General features: G+C 53.7%; 2 protein-coding genes across 2 annotated transcripts; both read left to right on the top strand.

The window, feature by feature from the left end:
• Positions 1-12,350: 12,350 nt before the first annotated feature.
• Positions 12,351-15,024, top strand: LOC120707795 (protein IQ-DOMAIN 1-like). The gene is made up of 4 exons (XM_039992802.1): positions 12,351-12,847; positions 12,948-13,175; positions 13,902-14,015; positions 14,101-15,024. Exons 1-4 carry the CDS (start codon positions 12,548-12,550, stop codon positions 14,770-14,772), a joined length of 1,314 nt encoding a protein of 437 aa, XP_039848736.1. The 5' UTR covers positions 12,351-12,547; the 3' UTR covers positions 14,773-15,024.
• A 6,009-nt stretch (positions 15,025-21,033) lies between these two features.
• Positions 21,034-25,543, top strand: LOC120707794 (probable cytokinin riboside 5'-monophosphate phosphoribohydrolase LOGL1). The gene is made up of 7 exons (XM_039992801.1): positions 21,034-21,273; positions 21,404-21,501; positions 21,614-21,644; positions 22,499-22,598; positions 22,702-22,772; positions 22,843-22,986; positions 25,177-25,543. The coding sequence occupies exons 1-7, from the start codon at positions 21,145-21,147 to the stop codon at positions 25,291-25,293; spliced, it is 690 nt and encodes a 229-aa protein (XP_039848735.1). The 5' UTR covers positions 21,034-21,144; the 3' UTR covers positions 25,294-25,543.
• The last annotated feature ends 665 nt before the right edge of the window (positions 25,544-26,208 follow it).

The raw sequence follows: 26,208 nt of genomic DNA, 5'->3' as shown, positions 1-26,208 counted from the left end.
CGTAATCAAATATACTTTACAATGATTATACGTTTATAACCATAAGGGCACGTACAACGGGTCGTCTGCTGCCGTAGACAAGCAGAAAACAAGCACCTCTTCTTCGGACCAGGTTCCCGACGTTCCGGACCCCTCCTAGCAGTGGGGGAGGTCAGTCTGTCGTACTCGATCCTTTGAGATATGCAACCGGACTTGCCGTGTAGAAGTTAGGAAGCCAACCCTTGAGTTAGAACGAGGTCCGGGCCCCTAATTACCCAGCTCCGGGTACTAGAGCACTCGTTACAGGGTGGTGGAGTGTGTAGGCTTAGGGTACGGAACCAGGCAAAGCGGCTACACAGGACTCCAGAGCACCCCAGGAAACAAGCACCCCCTCTCCAGAGTGGGTCCCTAGGGGTCCAGACCCTTCTCCCGGCAGAAAGGGGGTCCGGACCTGTACGGCAGTCCGGCAACTCAATTCGGATCTTGGTTGTAACGATAGGGGTGGAAGTCCGCGCGGGGGTCAGAAAGGGAAAAGTTTGTGAATCGAAATGCAAAATAAAATTTGACACAAAGACAGGACTGGGAGCAAATCTTTCCTTTGCAACTTGATATACATGGCTTGCGCGATGGATGCCAGAGGCCGGGTTTATGAGGGCGGGCCTCTATCGCTCTGGGCCGCGCGTTAATGCTAGCCGGTGGTACGATGAACGCCAGAGGCCGGGTTTATGAGGACGGACCCCCACGGCTCTGGACCGAACGCTGATTCTATCTTATTACAAAGGAAAAGTTCATTTCCTGCTCTGTCTAAGCGTAAAACTTACGCAGATGCTCTATGTTCCACGGGTTGGGCAGCGACACTCCTTCTTCTGTGGCAAGGCGGACGCATCTGGGCCGGCATACTTCTGTCACCATGAAGGGACCCTCCCAGCTGGGGGAGAGTTTGTGGAGCCCTACTCGGTTCAGGAATCGCCTTAGGACCAGGTCCCCAGCCCGGAGCTCCCTACTGTGCACGAACCGTTGATGATAGCGCCTAAGCACCTGGTTATAGCGTGCATTGCGGATTGCTGCTCGCCATCTCCGTTCGTCAATGAAGTCTACGTCGTCACGCCACAATTGTTCCTACATGGTTTCATCAAAGGCCTGGATCTGTGGTGAGCCCAGGTGGATTTTCGGGGGAAGGCATGCTTCGGCCCCGTAGACCAGGAAGAATGGTGTCTCTCCGGTGGCTCGGCTGGGCGTGGTCCGGTTGCCCCATAGCACGCACGGAAGCTCATCAACCCATCTTGCACCATGCTTCTTCAAGCAGTTGTAGGTGCGGGTCTTGAGTCCCCTGAGGACCTCTGCATTTGCCCTCTCGACTTGTCCATTGCTGTGGGGATGTGCTACGGACGCAAAGCATAGCTGGATGCCGATGTCCTCGTAGTACTCTTGGAAGAGTCTGCTTTTGAATTGGGTCTCGTTGTCCGTGATGATGCGGTTTGGGACGCCAAATCTGCACACAATGGACTTGAGGAATGCGACTGCTGATCTTTTGGTGATGTTCACCACAGGGGTAACCTCCGGCCACTTTGTGAATTTGTCAATGGCGACGTAGAGGAACCGGTACCCGCCGACGGCCCGGGGGAACGGCCCCAGGATATCCACGCCCTATACGGCGAACGGCCATGAGGGCGGGATCATTTGTAGAGCCTAAGCCGGTGTGTGTATTTGCTTTGCATGGAACTGGCATGCTTTGCAGCACCTTACCAGCTCAGCTGCATCCTGGAGTGCTGTCGGCCAGTAGAAGCCATGCCGAAAGGCCTTACCAACAAGCGTGCGAGATGAGGAATGACTTCTACACTCGCCTCCATGGATCTCCGCGAGTAACTCAAGGCCCTCTTCCCGGGAAATGCACCGCATGAGGATACTATTAGCGCCACGGCGGTAGAGATCCCCTTCTACCACCGCGTAGCGTTTAGCCAATCGTACTATGTACTCAGCGGCTACATCATCTCCAGGAAGGATATTGTCTTTCAAGTAGTACCGGATCTCAGAGATCCATGCATCGGGACTTCCATGAGTAATTGGGGGTGGCCCTATGAGGTCTCCAGGATCCTCGGTAGCGCACACGACCCCTGGCGGGCTCCACGGATGGATTGCCGCCGGGATCGCTAGCTTCGAGGTGCTAGATCGATCCCCTTCACCCAGTTCGGCAGGCTGGGTGGTAGGTTTCAGCAGCCGTCTTTCGAAGACGCTCTAGGGCACGGGTGCCCAGGTAGATGCTCTCGTGGAGAGGTCATTTGCTGTTGAGTTGAATTCACGGGGAACATGTTGCAGTTCCAAGGCGTCGAAGTCCTTCTCGAGCTTCCTCACATGTATGAGGTATGCTGCGAGCTGGGGATTGTTGCAACTGCACTCCCCTCGGACCTGCTTAATGGTCAGCTGAGAATCTCACTTTACAAGGAGCTGCCGGACCCCCATAGATAGGGCTTCTGTCAGGCCAAAGATCAAAACCTCGTACTCTGCCATATTGTTGGTGACCTTGAACTCAAGGTGTACCATGTACTTCAGTTGATCTCCGTATGGGTCGATGAGGACCACAACAGCTCCGGCCCACTACTTGCGGATGGACCCGTCGAAGAAGAGTGTCCAGTGGGGCTTGGTGAAGACTGGTGTTCTGACTTCCGGCTCTGGGAGTCCGGCGTTAAGGTCCGGACCCCTAGAATTGCTTAGGGAAGGAGTCCATTCTGCTATGAAATCAACCAGGATTTGGCTTTTGACTGCGTGGCGGGGCTGGAAGTCCAGCTGGAACTCAGCCAACTCTGCTGCCCACTTGGCGATGTTGCCCGTGGCATTGGAGTTGTGTAAGATCACTCTCAGTGGATAAGAGGTCACTACGACAACTCTGTGCGCCTGGAAATAATGGCGCAGTTTCCTGGACGCAATAAGTATGGCATAGATAAGCTTATGCATCTCAAGATACCTGGTCTTTGCCTTGTGGAGGACTTCACTGACATAGTAGACTGGCTTCTAGATGGTCCGGACCCTGGCCACCGGGTCCGGCTCGCTCTTGTCCAGCACGTCAGGTCCTTGGGCCCCAGCGGTTCTGGGTTCCCTTTGGGCTGAGGCTCCTCCGGACCCCCACGTCCGGGGTTCAGACCTTCAGACAGAGGATTGGCTGCCGGACCACCATGTCTGTGGTCCGGCCCATCATCCTTGGCCGGGGGGACCCCAGTGTCCCCCTGGCGGGCTTGCTCTGTCCTCTCAGCCACCAGCACCATGCTGACCGCCTCTGCAAACGCAGCAAGATACAAAAACAACGTCTCACCTGGCTCTGGAGCCACCAATATTGGCAGTGATGTGAGGTGCTGCTTCAGTTCCTGGAAGGCTTGTTCAGCCTCTTCAGTCCAAGAGAATGGACCGGACCTCAACAGCTTGAAGAAGGGGAGAGCCCTCTCTACCATCCTTGAAATGAAGCGGCTAAGAGCAGCCAAGGACCCGGTGAGCTTCTGTACGTCCTTGATGCGGCCAGGAGGCCTCATCGCCTCGATCGCCTTGATCTTGGCTGGGTTTGCCTCGAGCCTCGATGTGAGACCAGGAAACCTAGCAACTTCCCTGCCGAGACGCCGAAAACGCACTTCTCGGGATTCAGCTTCGTACGCGTGGTGCGCAGTCGGTCGAAGGCGAGGGACAGGTCCTCGACTAGTGTTGACCCTACCTTAATTTTGTCTACGATGTCATCGACATATACCTCAACTATATCTCTAATTAAATTACAGAAAGTTTTGTTCATAGCTCGCACAAACGTGGGTAAGGCATTCCGCAGTCCATATGGCATGACAATATAGCAATAAAGTCCATCCACTGTTACAAAAGCAGTATGTTTCCTATCCTCCCTAGACATCTGTATCTAGTGGAAACCAGAGTAAGCATCTAAAAAAGACAAAAGGTCATACCCGGAGGTGGAGTCCACAATCTAATCGATACGTGGAAGAGGATAGGGGTCTCTGGGACATGCCTTGTTGAGGCTGGTGTAGTCGATGCACATCCAAATCTTCCCGTTGGCCTTTGGGACGACGACCGGATTGGCCAACCACTCGGGGTGGTGGACCTCCTCGATGAAGCCAGCGTGTACAACTTGCAGACTTCTTCACGGATGAAGTTCTGCCGCTCCACGGACTACTTCTGAGGTTTCTGGCGTACCAGTTTGGCGTCGGGGTAGATCCTCAGATGGTGCTCGATCACTTCCCTGGGGATCCCGGGCATCTGTGACGGTTCCCAGGCGAACACATCCACATTTGCCCGGAGGAAAGTGATGAGCGCGTCTTCCTATTTCTCCTCCAGGTTTCCCGCGATGCGGGTGGTCCTGGAGGAGCCCGCTCCGACCTGCACGGTCTTCACGGGTACATTATCCGGATCAGACGGCTGAACCTTAGGTGCCCTTGCGGGCGCCCTGGCTCGCGAGGTGGAGGGGGTATCCTCCTCGGAGCATGCAGCCTCCGCCGCCAGCGGTGCGGTCACCCCGCACGGTGAGGACACCGGCAGGGGAAGGCATCTTCAAGACCAAGTACCCATAGTGGGCAATGGCCATGAAGCGGTAGAGCGCCGGCCTGCCAATGATGGCATTGAACGGGAGGTTTACCTCCGCGACGTCGAACTGGACGTTCTCCGTGCGGAAGTTCTCCTCAGTCCCGAACGTGACCAGTAGAATGATGCTCCCCAGAGGGAACACCGGGTGTGGGCTCACTCCTGAGAATGGGCGAGAGGGAGCCAGCTTGGACTCCGAGATCTGCAGCTGCTTGAACGCTGCATAGCTGATGCCGTTGAGGCCAGCCCCACCGTCGATCAGCACGTGATAGAGCCTGATGTTGGCTATGACAGGGGCGATGACTAGAGGTAGTACACCAGCCCCGGCCATGTTCTCCGGGCAGTCAGATGGCCCGATGGAGATGGTGGTGTTCCTCCACCTGTGGTGAGGCGCCGCCCTCGGGACCCCCGGCTTCACCGAGAGGACCTCTCGGCGAAGGGTCTCGACATCTCTCCGGGAGACGAGTTTCGAGCTTCCGTCGTACATCACGTACAACTTCTTGCGGCGCTCGTCCTCGCCAGTGTCGGTGTTGCCATGGCTGTAGACGCCTTTTAGTTCTCGAGCAGGGGATTGGTACCCCAGCCCCTTCTCCACGGCAGCGGCCTCACTATCGGAGGCTTTCTCCTTGCCAGGCCGTTGGCGAGGAGGGGGCGAGCCGTCCTTGGAGTCCTGCTCCCGCCGCCCACTGACCCACTTCGCGAGTTTCTGGATCTCATGTCAGTCAGCGGCGCTGTGGCGAGCGGTGGGATGAATTGGGCATGAACCACCATTGCCACCCTGCGGGCGCGGGTGTTTACCGTTCGCATTCTGGCGCCCAGCTGCCGCTGCTGCAGCTGGTGCTACTGCCGCAGCAACTGGGGCTCCAGCCTGCCCCCTCCCCCCCCCCCCCCCCGCGACCGCGGTTCTTGTTCTTCTTTTTCTTCCACCGCCCTGGACGGTAGCTCTGGAGCCACCAGCCTCGGCGACTCCGTCTTGGGGGGCTGAGTGCCATGCGCGGCCCTCAGCGGCCCTGGCACACTTGTCGGCCAGGGAGAAAAGCGTGGTGACGCCTTCCACCTCGTGCGTCGCCAGTTTCTCGAGCATCTTCTCATCACGTACTCCCTAACGGAAAGCAGTAATGATATATGCGTTAGAGATACGAGGAATAGTATCTCGTACCTTGGTGAAGCGCGCGATGAATACCCTTAGCGTCTCTCCGGGTTTCTGCCTCACAGCGTGGAGGTGAGCCTCCACACCATGCTGCTGATAAGCACTGGCAAAGTTCGCCGTAAATCTGGCGCAGAGCCCCTCCCAGTGCTGAATCGTCCCAGGAGTGAGGTTAATGAGCCAAGTCCGGGCTGGCCCAGTCAAGGCTACATGAAAGTAGCTCACCATGACAGCGTCGTTGCCACCAGCTGCTGTGATGGCGGTGACGTACACCTGCAGTCATTCCGACGGATTAGTGGTACCGTCGTACTTCTCCGGCAGTTGTGGACGAAACTTGGACGGCCAGGCCACCGCGCGGAGATGATCCGCGAGCGCGGCACAGCCCACCCCAGCAACCGGGGCAGCCGCTGGTGCCCGGGCGTTTCCCGGGAGCTTGGGTGCCGCTGCATCCAAGTCGGCATTGAGATTGCGGCCCTTGATGTTGAGGCGGCGTTCTCGCGCCCTTTTCACGGAGATGCGGGGTACCACCGCATTGCCAGGCGGAGGTCGTTGCCCAGTCCTTGTGGAACTGGGGAGGCCTGAGCCAGATGGAGGAGACGGTCAATGGCGTCCCGCCACTGCCTCAGGGCGTCTGGCAAGGCTGCAGCAGCCGGAGGGTTGCAAAGCAACTCCAAGCTACCGCCAGCGCCCCGCTGCTTGCAGCTTGTGAGGGGGCCTTTGACGGGTGCCCTGATTCTCGCTGGCGTGCAATGTGTGCCGCTGCCATCGGTAGCTGCTCCACGGGCACAGTTACCCCTGGGGCAGGAAGGCGAGAGGCGTGTGGCACGGATGACGCCACACCCTCCACCATCTCCACGTCGTCGTCTTGGTGGGAGTGCTCAACCACCCGAACCATGGAGACGAGCAAGAGATGAACTAAAACTAGCTAAGCTTCCCCCCTACCTGGCGTGCCAAAATGTCGGGTGGTAAACCCAGCCGGGTGGCAGAATGCACCCGCCTAAGTCCTGAGGGAGAATGAACTCGGCGGGTAGCTAGGATTAGTCTGATCTAGATGCAAGAACACGATGAACACAGAAGGTTTAGAGTGGTTCGGGCCGCCGGAGCGTAATACACTACATCCACTGTGTGTTGTATTGACTGTGCTCACAAGAGATTGCTCGAGAGTGGTTCTAGCTGGTGAGCTGAGAGTGTGAGGGAGAGAGTCTGAGTCGACCTATCTTGAGACTAGCGTGTGCACCCCTTTCATAGTCAAAGGGAGGCACGTACATAACCATTGGGACCCTGACAGGTGGGCTCAATGTGGATGTATTTAAATAAAATAACGCCTAGCGCTATTATGGTGCTACGCCTAGGGAAGATCTTATTCCGGGATCCCACTGCCTCGTCCGCATGGATGTACTGACCGGCGCAGACCCTCCGACCGGCGTGGTCTTGCCCTGTCATGTTGGTGCGGCGCTTGCAGCTAGCCGGGTAGGCTGCGCCACGCATGCTGTTCATGCCGCGTAGCTTGCGGCGTAGGCGGCATAATGGAAAGGGCCGTGCCGTCGCATCCATTTAATGCGGCAGACTAACGTGCACCGCACGCGCGGCGCCTGTGGCTGCACTGTGCACCTTGGTAATACGCGACCAATAGTGGAGTCTGGCAAAGGCTGCTCCATGCTCTGCGGCGACAGAGCACGCCTCAGCCTCCCGCATTAAATGCGGTGGGTGGGCGAGTCTTCCGGCGGAAGACTCGTGCCCGCGCCCGCGGACACGTGGCGGCTCCGGACCCCTCCTGGGTGAAATGCTGGTTCCCCGCGCGCCGGGGGGTCCGTGGACCCCAAGCTATCTGCGCCGGGCACTGCATTCTCTGGGACACGTGGCGTCACCGGACCCCCCCCCCCCCCCGAGCAGAGAGCAGGTCCGGGGCCGTTGGCCCGGTGAGGTGGACTCCGGACCGCAGGGGTCCGGCTGCTCTGCTCTTCAGTGTGTAGTTTAGGATAACTACGCAAGTCCTTGCCCAGACGCAGTAGATGGGGATACGCCGGTCCCGGGGTACCGACAATGTTTATAATGGATGTTATAAGATTAGCTTCAGGGGTCGGAGACACTTGCGATTTTGTGGTGGGCTGGTGGCAATGGATTAGAGAAGGTGGACTAATGGAGACCCTGGGCCCAAGCGGTTTTTTTATTTTTTTATTTTTTATTTTCAATTTTTACAAAAATATATTTTTGTTTTCGAAATTTACAGAAATATACCTCGACCGCCCCGCTGCCGGGCGGCCGGGACCTGGTCACCCCGCTGCGGGGCGGTAGGGGCTTTTCTGCAAAATTTTCGCTCAGAATTTGCGCTGAGGCCCCTGGAGGACCGGTCGCCCGGTAGCGGAGCGGCCGGCCCCCCAGGCCGCCCGGCAGCGGGGTGACCGCCTCCCAGAGGCCGCCAGCCTTCGTTTGCTTCACCAAAATTTCAAAAAAAAAATCTCAGTTTGTCGTAATACTATTCATATAACATATAATGGTCTAACAGTTCATTGGTGCTGCAAAAGTGTGCTTGCATTGCAATGTAGCATAAACGAAGTTTGAGTACAAAATATGAAAACCAAGACGACAGGTCCATAATAACAATAGAGAACTAACCACCCCTACCGTGCCGACCTCTCTTACGTTGTGCGTGTACGTGATCTGTAGGGCAGCTATGACGGTCCGGTGGCCTCACATCTCTGGAAGGACGGCGTAACTGAGCCAGAGGTGTATGCAAGCTGGGATCATCGTCCTGGGCAGGCGTAGCAAACAACCGTGTAAAGTCGTCGTAGGAGGCCTCGTCGTTGTCTTGAGACCACCCATGGATCACAAAAAACCTTTTTTTTAAACAATGTTAAATAGGTGAATGCAATTCCGTACAAATAATTGTATGTACCCTGTGTTGGAGGTGGTGGTGGTGGTGGATAGGAATAAACTCCTTGATATCCTCCTGGTGGCGGCATAGGGTGATACGAAGAAGGCCCCGCTCCGGTGAACTGTTGGGATCCTAAGTGTAAATAGTAATGTATGAGCCTTCGACCATAAAATATAAGCAAATAAAATTATGCACCACATATTTACCTAAATTCCCTGCAGCTGGTGTCGTAGAGGTAAACTGGGTTCTTTGAAACGGAGCCCCTTGCGAGGCACCTGACCATCCATAGGGCTGAGAACCGGGGTACCCGTATCTTGTGTGGAGTCATACTTAAATATTGCCTACAAACATATGGATCGGTAAACATCACACCATACCTTCGTACTATGGGTGGTATGGGGGAGGCTGCTACACTGCGGCACCATAAGGAACCGACGTGGACGCTTGCGACGATCCGTAGGAATCCTCGTACACCGTCCGCGTACCAAAGGCCTGAAGGATGCCTCTGGCTCTATCACATTGAGTGGCCCAGGCCTCGAGTTGCGCTGGCATGCTCATCGTAGACCCGCCATGAATCCTCATTACATTCAGTGAGCAATCTAATTCAAGCAACCTACACATTTCGAACTGCAACCAAGAAAACTTAGTCCACAAATCTTAAAAGATTGAAAATGCCTTCAATAATTACTCACCGCCCCAGCTAGTGCCTCATCCCTGTGTCGTGCATAGCCATCCTGCGAAGTCGCAATATGCGGCTGTGGATGCATGTCAGCATACGTCAAGCGGCAACGAGTCTTAGGTTCGTACCAGGTCAGGTACGCCCTAAACGAAGCCTCAGTGTGTGGACCGGTGTCCTCAACCAACTGCTCGTCTGTATTATCCCACGCAGCCACCCACGGTTGTAATCTAGTGACCCACATGATGGAGAAAGGATGTCCAGCCCTTGACAAACTGCACGTTAAATAGAAATTAGTGACACGTTATTAGTACATGGGGACTTATACGTTTTTGTTACCTATGATCGTGGTGCTGAACACGATCCAATGCTGAACGCACAGGGAAAGACTGGCGTTGACCAAACTGTCTCATGACTCTGTCCGGGCAGTGGGCCTCAACTGCAACGTCGTACACCAAAGCTGCAGTAGTCATCCATAGGCCCTGGTCCTGTGTGCAAACCGAAGATATCCCAAGCGGTGCACGTGTGGCTATAGCCGAAGGTCTGTATGACTCCCACACAATATCTTCTGGGGTCAATCGATCAAATGCCGCAACAAACTCAGGATAAGACCACCGGGTCTGTACATGTGCCCATGTTTTCTGCAAAAATAAAAATTATGTGTCCATAACGAATGTATTGAGGGAACAATGTATGATCATAGTATGCATAGAATACAAACTTTTATCGGGTCCAGACCTGTCGAGAGTACCAGAGAGTCCCAATGGTGGGCCTGTCTTCCTCCGTGTCACTGTACATATCCGGCTTGTATGGTGACTGGTCAATCATGGGACGACCGATAGCAATCCTCTCGTAAGACCAAAGCTGTAGTAGAATTGGGCACCCCGTTAGGACAGCATTGCGATCATTCTGCCGTGATGCCTTGCAGAGTCCACGATATGTGCATGCAAGAACCGTTGAACCCCAACTATATAAGGGTATGACATCCTCATCTGCATTGGCGATCTCCTGTGCGTAGGGCACAAGCACCCTATCCACACAGTGGCCGTGTGAGTTGTTGAACATGAAGTACCCAAACAACCACAACAGGTATGCCTCGAGTGATCTAGTCACGCTTTAGTCATCAGCATCGGCTGCCAATAGGTCCGGCTGCAATGAAGTACGAACATTGAGAATAAGAAACACATGAGGTATTTCAAAGCTATAAAATGCATCAACACATCGTTTTGTAGGAAGTTGTACCTGTCTAGCTTCATCAAGGCACTCTCAGCAAGACGAGCCACAGTAAGAAGACCAGCCGCGCTCAGCCTGCATCATATAGTGCACAAACGTTAGTACATTATATAACGAAATGTATAATGGACGAAAACAGAAAATAGACGACATATCACCTGGGCACCCATAGTGAGTCTACAGGAACCAACTCTGCAGGTGGATGTGGATGCAGCACGTTGAGTTGTTGGTGCTGAACCACAGCAAGAAAGGACCGGTGACCCGAGTCTATTGTTGGTTCCAGCAACGCAGGAGTAACCCCGGCCATACCTACCACGTAAGATCAAAACAATGCAATACAATCACACACATCTAAATTATATTGTTACATGCTACCATCTGGTTCAAATACATATCCATACATAACCGAACCTAAATCCTTAATCTAACACTAATCACTACTAACATTAATTAAAATGATTGCTAATCTACTGTGTCAACGCTAATCACTACAAGTAACTACACCTAAACTAGAAATCTGGTTTTGACTTTACTCACTATAGTAACTGATTGCTAATGTACCGTGTCAACAAAAATAATTACAACATAATCTATTTGTAAAGTGTAGAAAATTTTGGTTACCTGCAGTCGCCGGCTTGAAAATCCGATAGGACTTCGCCGCTTTGCCTCTCCCTCACCCCTCCTCTCCCTCCCTCCCTCTCTTTTCTTTTTTTTCTGGATTTTTAGTGAGGCAAATGAGGGGGTGGGGGAGCCAATCCCTTATATAGGGCCGGGGAGGCGGTCTCTCCGCTACCGGGCGGCCGGGGCCTGCCGCCCCGCTGTCAGGCGACCGGTCCTCCAGGGGGCTTCAGCGCAAATTCTCCGCGAAAATTTTGGCTGTAAATTCTCCGCTGCTGCGGGGCAGCGGGGGTATATTGCTGTAAATTTTGAAAACGAAAATATATTTTTGTAAAAAACGAAAATAAAAAATAAAAAAAATAAAAAACCGCCTGGGCCAAATATATATTCCAACTTATAGGCCCGTATCAGTCTCGGGCCATTTTGGGCATGGCAAACACATTCCAACTTATAGGCCCGTATCAGTCTCAGGGCATTTTGGGCTGCTACTATGCCGTCGTGCTGGCCTGCTGGGCATAGCTGGGCTCCGGCGGCTGTGCTCGTGCGCCCCGGCCCGGTTGCCCAAGCAGCCGAACCTTTCGTCCATCCCTCTACCCACCCGCTGGCCGCTGCAAGGGATGTGCACCAAACAGGAAACCGATCCCTGACACCTGCAGGAGTCGCGGATCCGCTCGATCAGTCACGAACTCACGACCACTGGATCACGCAATGCTCGCTGGGTGTCCACTGTTTTCGCATGATCAGAGTCGTTCACCGCCGGTCCGACGCGCTGCCCCCGTGCTCAGCCCTCCACTGGAGTCTGGAGGAGTGACCAATGACCAAGACGCGGATGGGCGTTCGGAAAAATGGCAGAAAATTTAAGCAAGCGCACATCCTCCGGCGCCGCGCCCACTCAAACCCGGCGGCCGGCCCGTCTTTCTCGAAGCCCGACACAGGCCGACACGACCAAGGGGCAAAAAAAAGGGTCAGCGCGTGAGCCGCAAATTTCGTCTTTTCGACTGCGCGCCTGCGCCGTTTGCTCTTCCTTTGGCTGGCCGCTGGCTGCCTCGGCCGAAGAAAGGAACTGCCCGTGACATGACACAGCCCAGCACCTCTCGTCGGGCCCACACGCCAGCCTCCTAGACGGGGAAGAAAGCGTGCCCGGGTGGGGCCCCACGTCCACTCGGCCCCGTCTCTCTCTCTCTCTCCGGCTTCGTGTGCTCGTCCCGGTTTCAAAATTTGAACCGCGCGTGCCCCCGAACGGCTCTCCTCCCCGCCCCGAGACTCGTAAACCGAAGCGCACAACGGCCAAGGCACGCCGCCCGGCTCACGTTCCCCACGTCTCCTCGAGTCCTCACCCATTTGGCCGTTTCCCCCCGGCCTCTCCTCGTCGTGGGAGCAGCGAGAGAGCCAGAGAGAGAGAGAGAGAGAGAGAGAGAGAGAGAGAGGGGAAAAGTTTGGGGTTTTGCCGTCGATGGGGGCGTCGGGCAAGTGGATCCGGACGCTGGTGGGGCTCCGCCCGGCGGCGGAGAGGGAGAGGCCCGGCGGCGGCGCGGGGAAGGGGCGCAAGTGGAGCCGGCTCTGGCGGAGCTCGTCGTCGCAGCGGGGGAGCAGCGCGCCGCCGTCGGAGGCGCCGTCCGAGGCGTCCTCCGCCGCCGACGCGCTCAGCAGCTCCGTCGTCGCGGCCGTCGTGCGCGCGCCGCCCAGGGACTTCCGCCTCATCAGGCAGGAGTGGGCCGCCGTCCGCATCCAGTCCGCCTTCCGCGCCTTCCTGGTACGTAGGCTAACCAGCCGCGTGATTCCTGGTGCTGAAAGGGAAAATGCTGCCTTTTTTTCCCCTCTCACTGTTTCTTGTCGGTGCTCGCGCGGCGCAGGCGCGGAGGGCGCGGAGGGCGCTGCGGGGGATCGTGCGGCTGCAGGCGCTGGTGCGCGGCCGCCGCGTGCGCAAGCAGCTCGCCGTCACGCTCAAGTGCATGAACGCGCTCGTCCGGGTGCAGGAGCGCGCCCGGGACCGCCGCGCCAGGATCTCGGCGGACGGCCGTGACTCGCAGGACATCCTCGACGACCGGACCGGCCGCGCCGATCCCGTCAAGGAAGCCGAGGTATAAACTGGATGTCCTTCAGAACTTGCTTTGTGCGGGCTTAAGAGATCTTGCACGTTGCTTTCATGGCCAGTTTTGCGAGTGCAGCAGGGTTGCCTTGCGCATTTTGCTTAGTTCTTAGTATTATTCGCCATCCATAAACTGCAAAACCTTCAGAACTTGCTTTAGGCTGACCTAAGGGGGACCTGCACGTTTGTTTCGTTCATGACTTCTGCGACTGCGGGCTGGTTGCCTTGTGCCGTTGTGCTTAGTTCTAAGTATTGACTATGTAGTCGACTTGCCCTACAACTGCATTATGCGTCATACTCTATTATTATGCAGTTGTACGAATGTCATATGCACTCTTCATGAATCCGCAAAATTAGAATTTGTCACTTGGTGCAGTCGGTTGCTTTTGCTGCAGACTTGCAACAGTAAAATCACTATATCCATGATGTAGGAATGATTTTTGATATTGAGCTCTCATTTAGTAATGATGATTTGATATATTGTTTACTATTGACCAGATATCTTTGAATTAATCTTGGTAGTGTCATCCCTGCAACTTTGTTTATGCCATGCTTGATGGCCAACAAACTTTTAGTTCATTGCAGATTATTAACTAGGACAATGGGCCTGCACACTTGTTTAGTTTCAAACATTTAAATCATATTACAGTCCTGCAAAATATAAGATAGTGTGCGATGATGGTGTCTGCACGTTTGTATGACATGCTTCACATTGCAGGCTGGATGGTGTAATAGTCAAGGCACTGTGGATGACTTAAAATCAAAGCTACACATGAGGCACGAGGGTGCGGTAAAGAGAGAAAGGGCAATTGCTTATGCTCTCTCTCACCAGGTATAATTTCTTGCAGCGATAGTCTGGATTTGGAAAGAAAAAATGTTGATTTTCTTCATGTATGTTCTAATATTTGTTTCTGCAGCGGAGTTCAAGCCACAGTGGTAGGCCTAGCTCTCCAGCTGTATCTCTCAGACACCATGGAAGTAATAGGACCAATCAAAATTGGAGCCATTTTGAAGGGTGGATGGCAACAAAACCGTGGGAGAACCGCCTTATGGAGCAAACCCATACTGAACACTCTACCAATTCTCGGTGTTCAGAGAGCATTGAGGAGATGAATGCAGTCAGTTCAAAACTTTCAGATGTAAGCTCAGTCAAGATCAGAAGAAACAATATGACGACCAGGGTGGCAGCTAGACCTCCTTCCACAATATCTGCTTCTTCATCAGATTTTGTTTGTGATGCAAGCTCGCCATCGACTTCCTCAGTCACCCCAGTGTCTGGCACAAATTTCATAACATCGGAAAGAAGATCTGATTGTGGACATGGAGGTGGACCCAACTACATGAACTGGACTAAATCGGCCAAAGCTAAGTTGAATGGTTCTGGTACCCATAAGCCACCGCTTCAAAGGCAACGGTCTTCTGATACGCACTGTAACAGCAGGACAGCGTTATCTTCTGTAGATGTTCAAAGCACAGCTGGCTCAGAACTTTCAGTTACTTCAAAGAGGTTGAACAGTTTGACTTTGAAAGGGCGAGGCACTAGAAGTTTGGACAAGGAGAATGATGGCCAGCCTGTTGCCTTGTTTTAGAACTTAGTACTTGTATTTTCCATAATGCTATATTTTAGGCATATTAATGTTGACTTGTATGTATGCTCTGATTTCAATGCCTCCTTGCTTGTTTTGGCACCATCTGCATTTCTGATGTACAAAGGCTGAACTGCTTCTACCTGCTACTTCTGGTTTCTAAACCACTGTTTTTGAGTCATGCAGGATGGTGATAACTAGTTAATGTACTTTTGTGCTGGATCAGCATCAATGAATTGACAATTTCAGATGGGATGAGTCATAAGTGATACAAACTTCTTTCTTGTTTGCTTTATAAAAGCATATGCTCTCTTGCTTGCAGAATTCAGATGTTTTCTTTTGGAAATTATATATATTTGAGAATTGTCAAATTTCTTCTTTGTCAATTCCCTTTATGGCTTTATCCATAATACCTAGCTAGACAATAAAATTTCTGATGAAAGATACAGTATGTATTACTGTGTTCTGGTGAATCATGGACTTGTTTAACTGCAATCACTTGATAGATACCTAGCTAGGCAATAAAATTTCTGATGAAAGATACAGAATTTGTTAGCGACTATTTTAACACATATATTACTGCTGTTCTGGTGAATCATTGACTTGTTTAACAGCAATCACTTGATAACAGATTTTTTTTTTTTGAATTATATATCCACAAACCTTGGGAGCGCATGATGCATGTCAGAGGGTATCATAGAATACGTTAAAAATATCTCCGGAGAAGATTTTGTGGAGTGGCTGCAATCAGGCTGCAGGAACAGAAGTAGAAAATGAGGAATGCAGAGTACTGTCAATCTGAAATGTTCTTTGATCTGTGCTCTAGTGCTCTACGCGCACGGCACCAGGGACATTTTCCTTTGATCGAGTAGCAGCAGTTACCATCGGTTTGCCAGAAATACCCTGTGATCAGTCTATCTTCTGCAATATCTGGTGTCGGCAGATGGCGACACATGTCTATAGATCCACCGCAGAATCCTTCAGAATCTCCCATGGCCAATACTGTAATGGGTACTACGTTCATGGTGCTTGGAGACAGAGGGCATCTAGCATCTGGACTTAATAGATCCTACAGAGTAGTGTATTCGGTTCGGAAGATGTGTGTGCTCCATGTGCTCGCAAGTCGCAACATCTCCAGCCATGATGAGCCCCTAGCGACTAAACAATTCACTGATGGCCTCCCTAATCCCTCGCAGTCCCAGGTCACTCGCAGTATGTTAATCTGACCGACGCGTGCCGCCTCTTGTAGGCTACCAGGAAGAAGGAGCGCCGCGTCGTCGTCGGACACTCTCGTACTAAAAAACAAAGGAAAAAAAAAAACAGGCCGGTCGGTCCCGTGCCGTGAGGACGGACGACGCAAGGCGACGAGACGAGACGTCGACGTCTCGTCCCCGAAACAAGCTGCGATCCGCGTCAGGACGTGTCGTCTCCGGCACCGGCATCACGGCAGGTTCGCCGAAGCTTCACCGGCGCCGGTGGCGCCTGCGTCCGGCGACAACCGCCGCCGCCGCCGCTGCCGTGTCGTGCTCGGAACTGCAGGAATGTTGTGTAGATTTTGTGCAGCGCAGCAGCAGCAGGCTGCTAGAGAATGTTTGATTAAGCGGCGGTGTCGGGGGGACGAGCTGAGGCTGAGAAGAAGCACGCGGAGCGGAGATCCTGCCCCAGGAACAATCGTTGTCAGCCAAGGTTCGAGGCAGATGCGGCAGGTTTGATGAACAACTCGATCGGGCCGGTGAAATTGCCTGCTGGTCCGAGTGTTGTGTTCCGTCTGGTGACTGCTGCTGATGAAACCTTGATATCTTTTTTTTTGAAAAATATAAGAAACCTTGGAGTATCATGGCCGTGTTTGGTTGTAGGGTGAAAAAATTTTCACCCTACTTTGACCACTGATTACGAGTATTAAATAAAGTCTAATTACAAAACCACCTCCACAACCCCCTGTGTAAATCGCGAGACGAATCTCCATTTGACCGCGTGATTAGAGGATGATACTGTAGCATCACTGTAGCAAATCATCAATTAATTACCGTCATTAGATTCATCGCGAAAAGTTACACCCGTCCCTGAAAAGGTTTTGCAAATAGACTTTATTTAGTACTATATGCATACGAGATTCTCTTCTCAAAAAACGTGCGCGAAAAATTTTGTAAGGAACCAAACACGGCCCATACTTGGTAGGAGTAAATGATAACATAGGCCCTGTTTAGATCAGGGGAAGTGTAAACGAAAAAAAATTTTGCGTGGGAATCTTCCAAATTTGAAGTACTAAATGAAGTCTATTTACAAAACTTTTTGTACAGATGGGTTGTAAATCGCGAGACGAATCTAATGATGCTAATTAATCCATGATTAATCAATAATTAGCGGATGGTTACTGTAGCATCCCTGTTGCAAATCATGGATTAAGTAGGCTCATTAGATGCGTCTCGCGATTTACAGCCCAACCATGCAAAAAGTTTTGTAAATAGACTTCATTTAGTACTTCAAATTAACAAGATTCATTTTCACTTTAATGTGTTTATGACTTTTTTGCGTTTACGGGGTGGGATCTAAACACACCCATAAGCTCGTTCGAGCTGTTGTCATGGCCAAGGTCAACAACAAACTGATGTGACTGATGGAAAGGTTGCGACTTCGTCCTTTCTTCCTAAATAATGAGATCAGACGAGCATCTCCAGTAGTTTTTAATTTTTTTCTCCCCAAATCTTGTTTGTCAACTCTTCAAATAGATAGAAAAATTTGTATCCAGGACAGACTGGTTTTGTGTGAAGCACACCGTGAAAGCTGAATTTATCTCCAACACATCGTAAAAATGTAATTTTGTCTCCAACACACCATGCTGAGTATAATAATCAATTTTAGCTTTGAGATGGTGTAAAAAGACCATTTTGCCCCTGGGCCCACTTGTCATCTTCTTCCCCATCTCTTTCTTCCTTCTCCCGCTATTCCCACCCATCCACAGACGGCGCGCTCGCCACGGGACCACGCCACGCGCGGGGGCAGACGGTGGGGCACGGCGAGCCCTGTCTCTTTCCTCTCACAACGAGCAGGGCGCGGCGCCACGGGACCACTCCGGCGGAGGCGCGACGGCCACTACGGCGGAGCCACGGCGGGGCAGTGGGCCTCGGCCGGCGCGAGGGCGGCGCGGGTTGGGGCTGCGCGTTCGGTCCCCCCCTCTCCGGCGTCCATGGAGGAGCTCGGAGGCGGCGTCCCATGGAGGAGCTGAGGTGGAGGAGCGCGCGCCACGGGTAGCCCGCGCGGAGGAACGCGGTGACGACGGAGGAGTGCGCGACGACATCGCGGCGGGGCAGGTCGTCGGACCCGAGGAGGAGACGCGCGGCAGTAGGGAGGACGCCGGACCCGTGGAGCCCGGAGCCCATGGAGGAGCTGGGCCCATCCCCAGCGCCCATCGAGCGCGCGCCGCGAGTAGCCCCTGGCGCACATGGAGCGCGCGCCGCGGCCGCCTGGGTCCGCCTCGTCGACGGGGGAGGTAGGAGACAGCCGGCCACCAGCCGCCGCGCTGCGCGCCGTCGCAACCTCCGCCCCGCAATGGCCTACACGCCCCGCCATGGCCGCCGAGCTCGAGCAAGGGACGGAGCTCGAGGAGGAGCCTGGACACGAGACCGCCGCGCCGGATTTCGAGCTGCTGGGGAGGAGGGGCCCGGCCGGAGGAGGAGCAGATCCGGCCGTCGAGATCCGCCCGCGCGCCTGGCGATGGGAGCCCGCCGCCATGCTCCTCCGCCGCGCACGCCCGCCGTCGTGCCCCGCGCGCGCCACCGCCCCGGTGGTGGCCGGCGCTCAGGCAGTAGTAGCTTAGTGGGGAAGAAAACGAGAGGACGGCAGAGGCAAAGGAGAGGGAGAGGAAGATGACAGGTGGGGCCAAGGGCAAATAAGACTTTTTACCTCTTCTCCCAGCCGAAAATGATTAGTTTATTTGCAGTGGTGTGTTGCGGACCAAAAAACTCTTTTGCAATGTACTGCAGACAAATTTAACTTTGATAATATGTTGCATACAAAACCCCACTTTCGCAATGTCCCACGGACAAATTTCCCTAATAGCTATGGGATGCAACAAAAAGTATCAGTTCTCCATTTTTACTCAAAAAATGAAAAATTATGACCCTACAAGGTTAATTTCGTGGGAAACTTTTATGGCCGGCGGACAGAAGCTTCTTGCAAGTTAAATTGCTGGCGATTAAGGGCACGAAAGGGCTTGGAATTTGCCAAAAAAATAATGAGGATGACGAGGGGGTTCCGTTTTACCTCTTACTTGCGCCGGAGATGCACCTTGGCAGCCGAAATCGATGCGAGAAGTGACGGCGGTCTAGTAAACAACAATTTTTTCCCCGTAGAAGTGGCCGTAGGGAGGATGATTGGGAGTCACGGAAGCGTGCGCATATTTACGTACAAGGACGAGCAATATGACAATTGTTAGGAGATAAGAAACTAGAATGAGAAACTATAATGGAGAACTATAAGAGGGGTTTTTTTCCCTAAAAAACAAGAATGAGGAAAAGAGATTGAGAACTATTGGAGATGCTAAGGAAGTCGAGAATTTATATTGGCAAGATTACTACGGGGAATATGACCGACCTCACCCCCCTAGCTAAGCAAATATCTCGGGTGAGTTCTCTTTCAGGATCTGATCTGAAGTGCAGCAGTCAATCTTCCGGGATATATACTTCCTGTAAAGAAAGAGATCGCATGTAGTTTCCTATGCCTCTATCATAGGGTGTGTTTGGTTGGGCTGTGGCTGTAGAGAAAAGCTGTTGTGGGCTATGAAAATGCTGCTGTGAGATATGTGCGGTGAGGAAGCAGAAAGTCGTTTGGTCGAACAGCTGTAGCTTTTTGGAAAAGCTCATGCTCACAGGTCCCACGTGTCATCTGACCCCACTTGTCAATCTCTCCTCTCTCTTCTTCTCTTACCTCTATCTCGTGCCCCACTCCTCACACTCGCCAGCGGTGGCCGGAGCTCGCGCTCCCGCCTGTGCCCCCTAACTTCCTCCCGCGCGCCGGCGGCCGGCGGCGGTGGAGCTAGCGCTCCCTTCCGCGGCCCCCTCTCCTCCGCCCGTGGCCGGCAGCATGGCGTGCACGCTCGCCCTCGGGGCCGAGCAGGGGCTCGCGGGGCGGCGGCGGCTCGGGCTGGCAGAGCTCGCGCTCGCTGCGCAGCGGAGCTCGCCCTCCAGGCCAAGCAGTGGCTCGCGTGCCGGAATCGCGAGGCGGCGGCGGCTCAAGCAGGGGCTCACGGTGTGGTGGCGGTTCGGGATGGCGGAGCTCGTGCTCGCCGCGCGGCGGAGCTCGCCCTTGCCCTCGTCGGTGGAGCAGTGGTGCGGGCGCCGCCGCCGCAGTGGAGCTCGTCGCCGGGGAACCCAAGGTGCGGGCGCTCAGTCTGGGAGAGAAAGCGAGGTGGTGGAGTGAACAAAAATAGAGAAGGAACCGGTACGCTATGCAAAGAGTGGCAAGCGGGTAATTTTGATGAAAAAATCGATCTCACAGCCGGCGGAAGCAGGGGGAGACGTGCTGTGAGAATTAAACTGTCTCACAGCTGCTTTTTGGCTGTGGCTTCCCATGACAGCCAACGCATTTGATTAGCTTTTGAACTGTGGTTGGAAGCCACAACCACAAAAAGTCCAACCAAACAGGCCTATAGCCTAGCACATCACTTGGCTCTTATCCTAAAAAAAAAGGCTATGCTGTTGTGCCGGTTCTCTATCCAGGGGAAAGCATTCAAGATTCCTTTGAATGCTTTCACGCGTACCATGCCCTAGACTGTAGGTTTGGAGCACAGCACATTGACACGTTCATGGATGAATGAACCTGTCAAAAGCCCGAATTTCCTAAGAGCAGATATTATGGTCGGTGTGGAGCCGGTTGGGATTCGACGTGGGGGAGAGAGAGTTGGAGCGGGCGGCTGACGAGTTGCTCGTTGGGAACTGGCGAAAACGCTCGCGCTCTCACTGAAACGCATTAAATGTGCACTCTGCGATCTGGTGAGCATGGCGATCTGGCGTGCTCCTAGCCTGCAGCTGGCTGGGACTATAAGTCTTGCTCTAAAAGAAAAGAGGGAAACAACTTGTGAAGCCCAAGGACTCGGTTCTGAGAGGGGGCAGGTGCCAGGGACCAAACTGCAACTGCAAGATCTGCACCCTGACATGTGGGCTCCCCGTGGGGCAATCTGGGGCCCAGTTCGAGTTGACCCGGCAAATTAATTACGCGATCGCGTCGCGTGACGACCGACAAGAGAAGCCTCGATGGAGGTACCGTGCCGCCTTCATTTGAAGCTCCCCAGCTCAAGCGGATAGCACGCGCACGCAGAAGCGAAGCCGTGACCCCTTCCCCGCGCCGCCGCCGCCGCCCGCACCGCGCTCCTACGCCATGGGCGACACCAGCGCGGCGGACGCGCCGGCGGCGAGCAGGTTCGGCAGGATCTGCGTCTTCTGCGGCAGCAACCCCGGCAACCGCCCGGTCTTCGGGGACGCCGCGCTCGACCTCGGCAAAGAGCTGGTAATGCGCCGCCGGTGGCGACCGCGGCCGGTCCAGAATTCCGATCCTTGGCTCGACTGCTTCGCTTGCTTCCTTTCGCGCTCACGCTCGCCGCGGCGGGACTCCGGCCGCGGGCTCTTTCCCTTCGCAGGTGGCGAGGGGGATCGATTTGGTCTACGGCGGCGGCAGCGTCGGGCTCATGGGCCTGATCGCGCAGACGGTTCTTGATGGCGGCTGCAGTGTCCTCGGGTATCTACTTACCTGCCGCCCCTGGAGAATTCTGCCTCTAATTCAGTTCTCCAACACTGGGTGTGATCTATCTCATTCTCACGTGCTGCTGTTCTGTTTGATCCATTTGCAGGGTGATTCCAAAAGCACTCATGCCGCTTGAGGTGTGTATCAAATATCAACCGTCCCTTTTGGCTGTTCTTTGTGCACGCCTAGAAATAACAATTCCAGTATAATTCTGCTCTAGCGGCCAAGTCATTCATCAGAGAGAATGATCTTTAACTAACTGCAAAACAATTCTCAGTTAAGAATCAGAGTTTGTTTCGCGTTCGGTTTCGTACTTGCTGACAGAGATGGTTCATTTGAATCATATCTATGAAATTTGACCGTGGATGCCAGTTTTACGAAATTTTCGTCAGTCTGCTGTAGCAGCTCATGTAGTGCTATGTCAGTAGTGCCCTCCAAGTCGCCATTTGATTCCTGAGGCTTCTTGGCCCAGATTGATTCACCTTTGCTTCGGGGGTTAGCAATTTGTGAACAGGTGATGACTGAGGAGTTGGAACTAGGATTTAGGGGAGGCGACTTGGAGACTTGGAGTGGCAGCCGATCAGTTTAGACTTTAGGGCGGTGCAACTTGGAATTTTAATGTCTGCCACTGGGTTGGTGTAATTATTCTGAATGTGTAGCTTGCCAATAGGACATGTCAAGTTGAGGGGGGGAAAGTGAGAGGCATAAACTTTCTTTTAGGCGGTAGAGGATAGGTTTTGAATGATGGTCTATATGTAACTCAAAAACTGAACACTGGAGTTAGGAACTTGGCAAAGGCAATTAGGCAAACAAGCAGCTATTTCTATGTACTTGTTCCAACGTGACCCTGGAGTCCTGGGCAGCATTTTTAAACATGTCTTGCTGTGGAAGTATATCTGAAGAATGGCGATAGAAGAGATCTGAAACTATGGCCTATTTTCAGTACTCTGTATAACCATTTGGAACAACAAAATTTTCCACTTCAAACTAGATATCCGGTGCTAGCGTTGGAGAAGTAAAGGTTGTCACCGACATGCACGAAAGGAAAGCTGAGATGGCACGACAAGCTGATGCCTTTATTGCTCTTCCTGGTACACAATTATCATTTTTTCTCTAGTACATACTGACAGAGTGACAGGGACTTCAATTTAATTTGATGTGCTCACATGAAAATGACGACTTTCTGGACATCAGGAGGGTATGGAACAATGGAAGAGTTGTTAGAGATGATAACATGGTCACAACTTGGAATTCATGACAAACCAGTGAGTATTACTATATGGCTGTGAACAAACAACTTAAGGGCACTGAACAACTTATCATGACATGCTGCAGGTTGGATTGCTAAATGTTGATGGTTACTATGACCCGTTGCTCATACTATTTGATAAAGGGGCGACGGAAGGTTTTATTAAGCAAGATTGCAGGGATATAATAGTCTCAGCGCCGACCGCCCATGAATTGCTGAAGAAAATGGAGGTGAAGTGACCTCATCTGCTTATTTTTTTTTAACAAACCACACTCGATGAGTGCGTTTCTATTGATATAGCAGAAAAATATAAGACTACGGTCCTGGAGGCCATAGGCAGGAAACAAAAAGAAAAGAAAACAACAAACTCACCCGGTTGGATTGGGACGTCAACACGAGTTACCGCTCAACTATACTCACTGCCCGGTTGGATTGGGACATCAACACGGCCAAACTCTATTCACAACAACGACAGAGGAGAAAAGGCACAACCGCAGCTTCCACCCATAATCGCACTCTTGCGGTTATCGAAACATCTGAAGTGTTCCAGCGTTGATAGAGGAGCAGAAGGGGCAGACACCACCACACCAGGAGGCTACTGCCATGCAGGACCCAACGCCGCAGTGCTGCTGCACCCAAACCGACCGCCCGACGGCATGAAAAAACACCAAGTCCGGAGCAATCCAACGCGCGGGGGCCTCGCCACTTCCGCCATTGGACGCCTCTCTCGCGTGTGCGGGGACCTCCAACCCGCCACTCAGCACGCCTCTCACGTGTGCGGGGACCTCCAATCCGCCACACGGCACCACGCTCCGTACTTGTTTCAGGGATTGCCGTCGAGGCAGCAAGAAGAGGTGCCCCGCCCCCCCCAGGAACTGAACCAAGCCGCCAGATCACCGCCGTGGTTCGAAATCATCACGTTGCTTTCCCCCTCGCACGAAGACGCCGCCCTCGAGCCAGAAGACCGAAGATGATGCCCGCGCCGTCTTCCAACGTTGTACCGCACCGGAAGGGTTCAGCCGTGCTGAACACCCTGCCGCGATCCGCTGCAGGCCAAGTCGTCACTGATTGTCGTTGCCGCTAGCGCCATCCTTCAAACGCTGTCTCGCACCGCACTGGAGACTGCCACGCAGCTCCAGACGCCGCGGAACGCTGCAAGCAGGCGAACAACAACCGAGTGATGACCCCCGGCCACCAACAGAAGAGCAGGCGTCTTGGCGTGAGGTAGGCAACCGCCTTCTCCGCACGCCCTCCGACAGATTTGTCACCACCAGCCGAAGCAAAACGCGAGCAGCAGGCCGGCCAAGTCGCCGAACGGTGTATCAAGAGACGGCGCCTCCAAGGAGGTCACGACGCCCACAGGCGCCGCCATCGCTCGTCCAGAAGTTGGACCGGGTTTTCACCCAGAGACCTCGTGCAGGAGGGTTGCAACTCCAAAATGACGCCCTCAACAGAGAGAGCGACGCCCGGAGGCGCCGCCGCCATTTCACCAGAATGAATCTAGCGAGGGCTTTCGCCCGGAGTGCCGGCACCCCACTGCACGCGTTCGTCGCCTCAAGCCGGCACCATCACTGCGGCCGCCCCAACCGAGGGACACCACTGTCGCAGCTCCACAAAGCCCGCTGCCGAAGCTCCATCTCCCTCCGCCGTCCTCGCGACCCGGCAACACGCCGGCGCCACACCGCACCACCGCACCTCCTCCCGGCACGCCGCACCACCGCACCTCCTCCCGGCCGGGCAGAAACCGCCAGCACGCGCGACGCGGCCTCTGCCCGCGCCGCATCTCCCCCTCGCGCCGCTGCTCCTCTGCGGCGGCCAGAAACGCCGGTGACACGCGACCTCCGCCGCCTCCTGTCACCACCGGTGCGGCCCCACCGGGTGCCGCGTCACTTCGCCGCCCAGTCAAGGCCGCCGCTCCGCACGGCCCCAAGTGCCTCGCGCCGCGCCTCCATGGCCGCGCGGCCACTCGCTCGGCTAGGCCGGCGCCGGCACGCCCCCGCACAGGCCCCGGCTCCCGGGCCGCAGATCCGCCCAGAGGGGCGACGGATCCGCCCCAAGGGACCATGGATCCGGCCGATGGAGCACCGGGGCAGCCCCCAGGAGCCGCCGGAGAAACGCGGCGCCGCCGCCCGCACAGCACGCACGCTCCCCGGCCGGGACGCCCCGCCGCCGCCCTCCTTGCTGGTTCCGGACTTCCGGCCCCCAGCTCGGGCGACGGCGAGGAGGAGGGGGAGGAGGGACGAGGGCCCGGCGGCGGCGCGGTGAGGTTCCCCGTGCCGCCTGCGGGAGCGACGCGGGGGCTATCAGAATTAGGAGGACCTCATCTGCTTATTATACAGTTTGAACACTCGCTCTTTATTCTTGTCGTCTGCCTCATTGACTTACACCAGTGTTTCGATAATTCTCTTGTTTGTGCTCAGCAATACACTCGATCACACCAGGAGGTCGCCCCCCGGACAAGCTGGGAGATGTCAGAGCTGGGCTACGGAAATGGAAAAGCACCAGTGTTTCTTGGATGTTCTTCTGCTAGTGTTTAGTGTTACTGGGCTGGGGGCATTGGCTTTCAAGTATCATCTTTTGACATCTTTTTAGTAGCCATTCATGCTACTTGTGCGCTCAAAATTCTTATTTCATCTGGGAAGCAAGAGTGTAAGAATTTATATGTTCTTCAACAGTAACAGTGTTGGCAAATGGATACATGGCTGCACCAGCACTTTGTTCGCGGTGGTTACAATAATACACGTTGTACAATGAGAAATATTTTATGACTGTTGTTATGTGTGGTCAGTGTGTGGTTATCCTTGCGTTTTGTTCAAGAATTCGAAACATTTCGTCCATTCAGTGAACAGGATGAATTCCTTTATTTTATATCGTGCAAGTTTGAACTGATGAAGAAACAGGACGACTTGAACCTTTTTCAAAGTTTTCACTGTGTTGGAATGCAACCTGTTGCGGCTATACTTTGCTTTATGGGTACAGGTTGCACAGTTGCATCCACTTCATCAAAACATGGTCCTGCTTTGACGCAAGAGCTAAAATTTGCAAAGCAGAGGGTGAAGAAATTTTGCAGAAGTAATTTCGATCACCACAACGCTGAACTGTTGATCACCATTTAACAGATATAAAGATAAAAAACGGACTCAGAACCCTAATAGATCAACCTACTGCTGATCCACAAGCAACGATCAGAATTCATAACCATATTATGAGCAAAGAGGGCGAGGGGCCATGATCATTCGAGCACGAGGAGCAGCAGCGCAATCAAAACGGATCTCCAATCGGAGAACCAGCTCCTGATCTTGCGCCCAGCACCTGCCCCTATGAGGCTGTCACATCGCCAGCTTTACACTGTCTGGGCAATGCTATACTTGCCAGCTTGGAATACTTCCAATTTTCCTTTGGTTTCCAGGAATTTAAGGGTTAATTAGATTTTGTACCAAATTACACGTATT

This window comes from Panicum virgatum, chromosome 5K (genome assembly GCF_016808335.1).
Source record: "Panicum virgatum strain AP13 chromosome 5K, P.virgatum_v5, whole genome shotgun sequence".
Classification (NCBI taxonomy): Eukaryota; Viridiplantae; Streptophyta; class Magnoliopsida; order Poales; family Poaceae; genus Panicum; species Panicum virgatum.
The sequence above is the reverse complement of the archived record's forward strand: the minus strand, read 5'-3'. Positions and strand labels throughout refer to the sequence as shown.

What these genes read in the sequence shown, in the direction of transcription:
- LOC120707795 (XM_039992802.1), top strand. Translation starts at nt 12,548, where the DNA reads ATGGGGGCGTCGGGCAAGTGGATCCGGACGCTGGTGGGGCTCCGCCCG. An exon ending in CCGCCTTCCGCGCCTTCCTG is followed by an intron (nt 12,848 to 12,947) that starts GTACGTAGGCTA and finishes CGCGCGGCGCAG; the next exon opens with GCGCGGAGGGCGCGGAGGGC. An exon ending in CTTATGCTCTCTCTCACCAG is followed by an intron (nt 14,016 to 14,100) that starts GTATAATTTCTT and finishes TTGTTTCTGCAG; the next exon opens with CGGAGTTCAAGCCACAGTGG.
- LOC120707794 (XM_039992801.1), top strand. Translation starts at nt 21,145, where the DNA reads ATGGGCGACACCAGCGCGGCGGACGCGCCGGCGGCGAGCAGGTTCGGC. An exon ending in TCGACCTCGGCAAAGAGCTG is followed by an intron (nt 21,274 to 21,403) that starts GTAATGCGCCGC and finishes TTCCCTTCGCAG; the next exon opens with GTGGCGAGGGGGATCGATTT. An exon ending in GGCGGCTGCAGTGTCCTCGG is followed by an intron (nt 21,502 to 21,613) that starts GTATCTACTTAC and finishes ATCCATTTGCAG; the next exon opens with GGTGATTCCAAAAGCACTCA.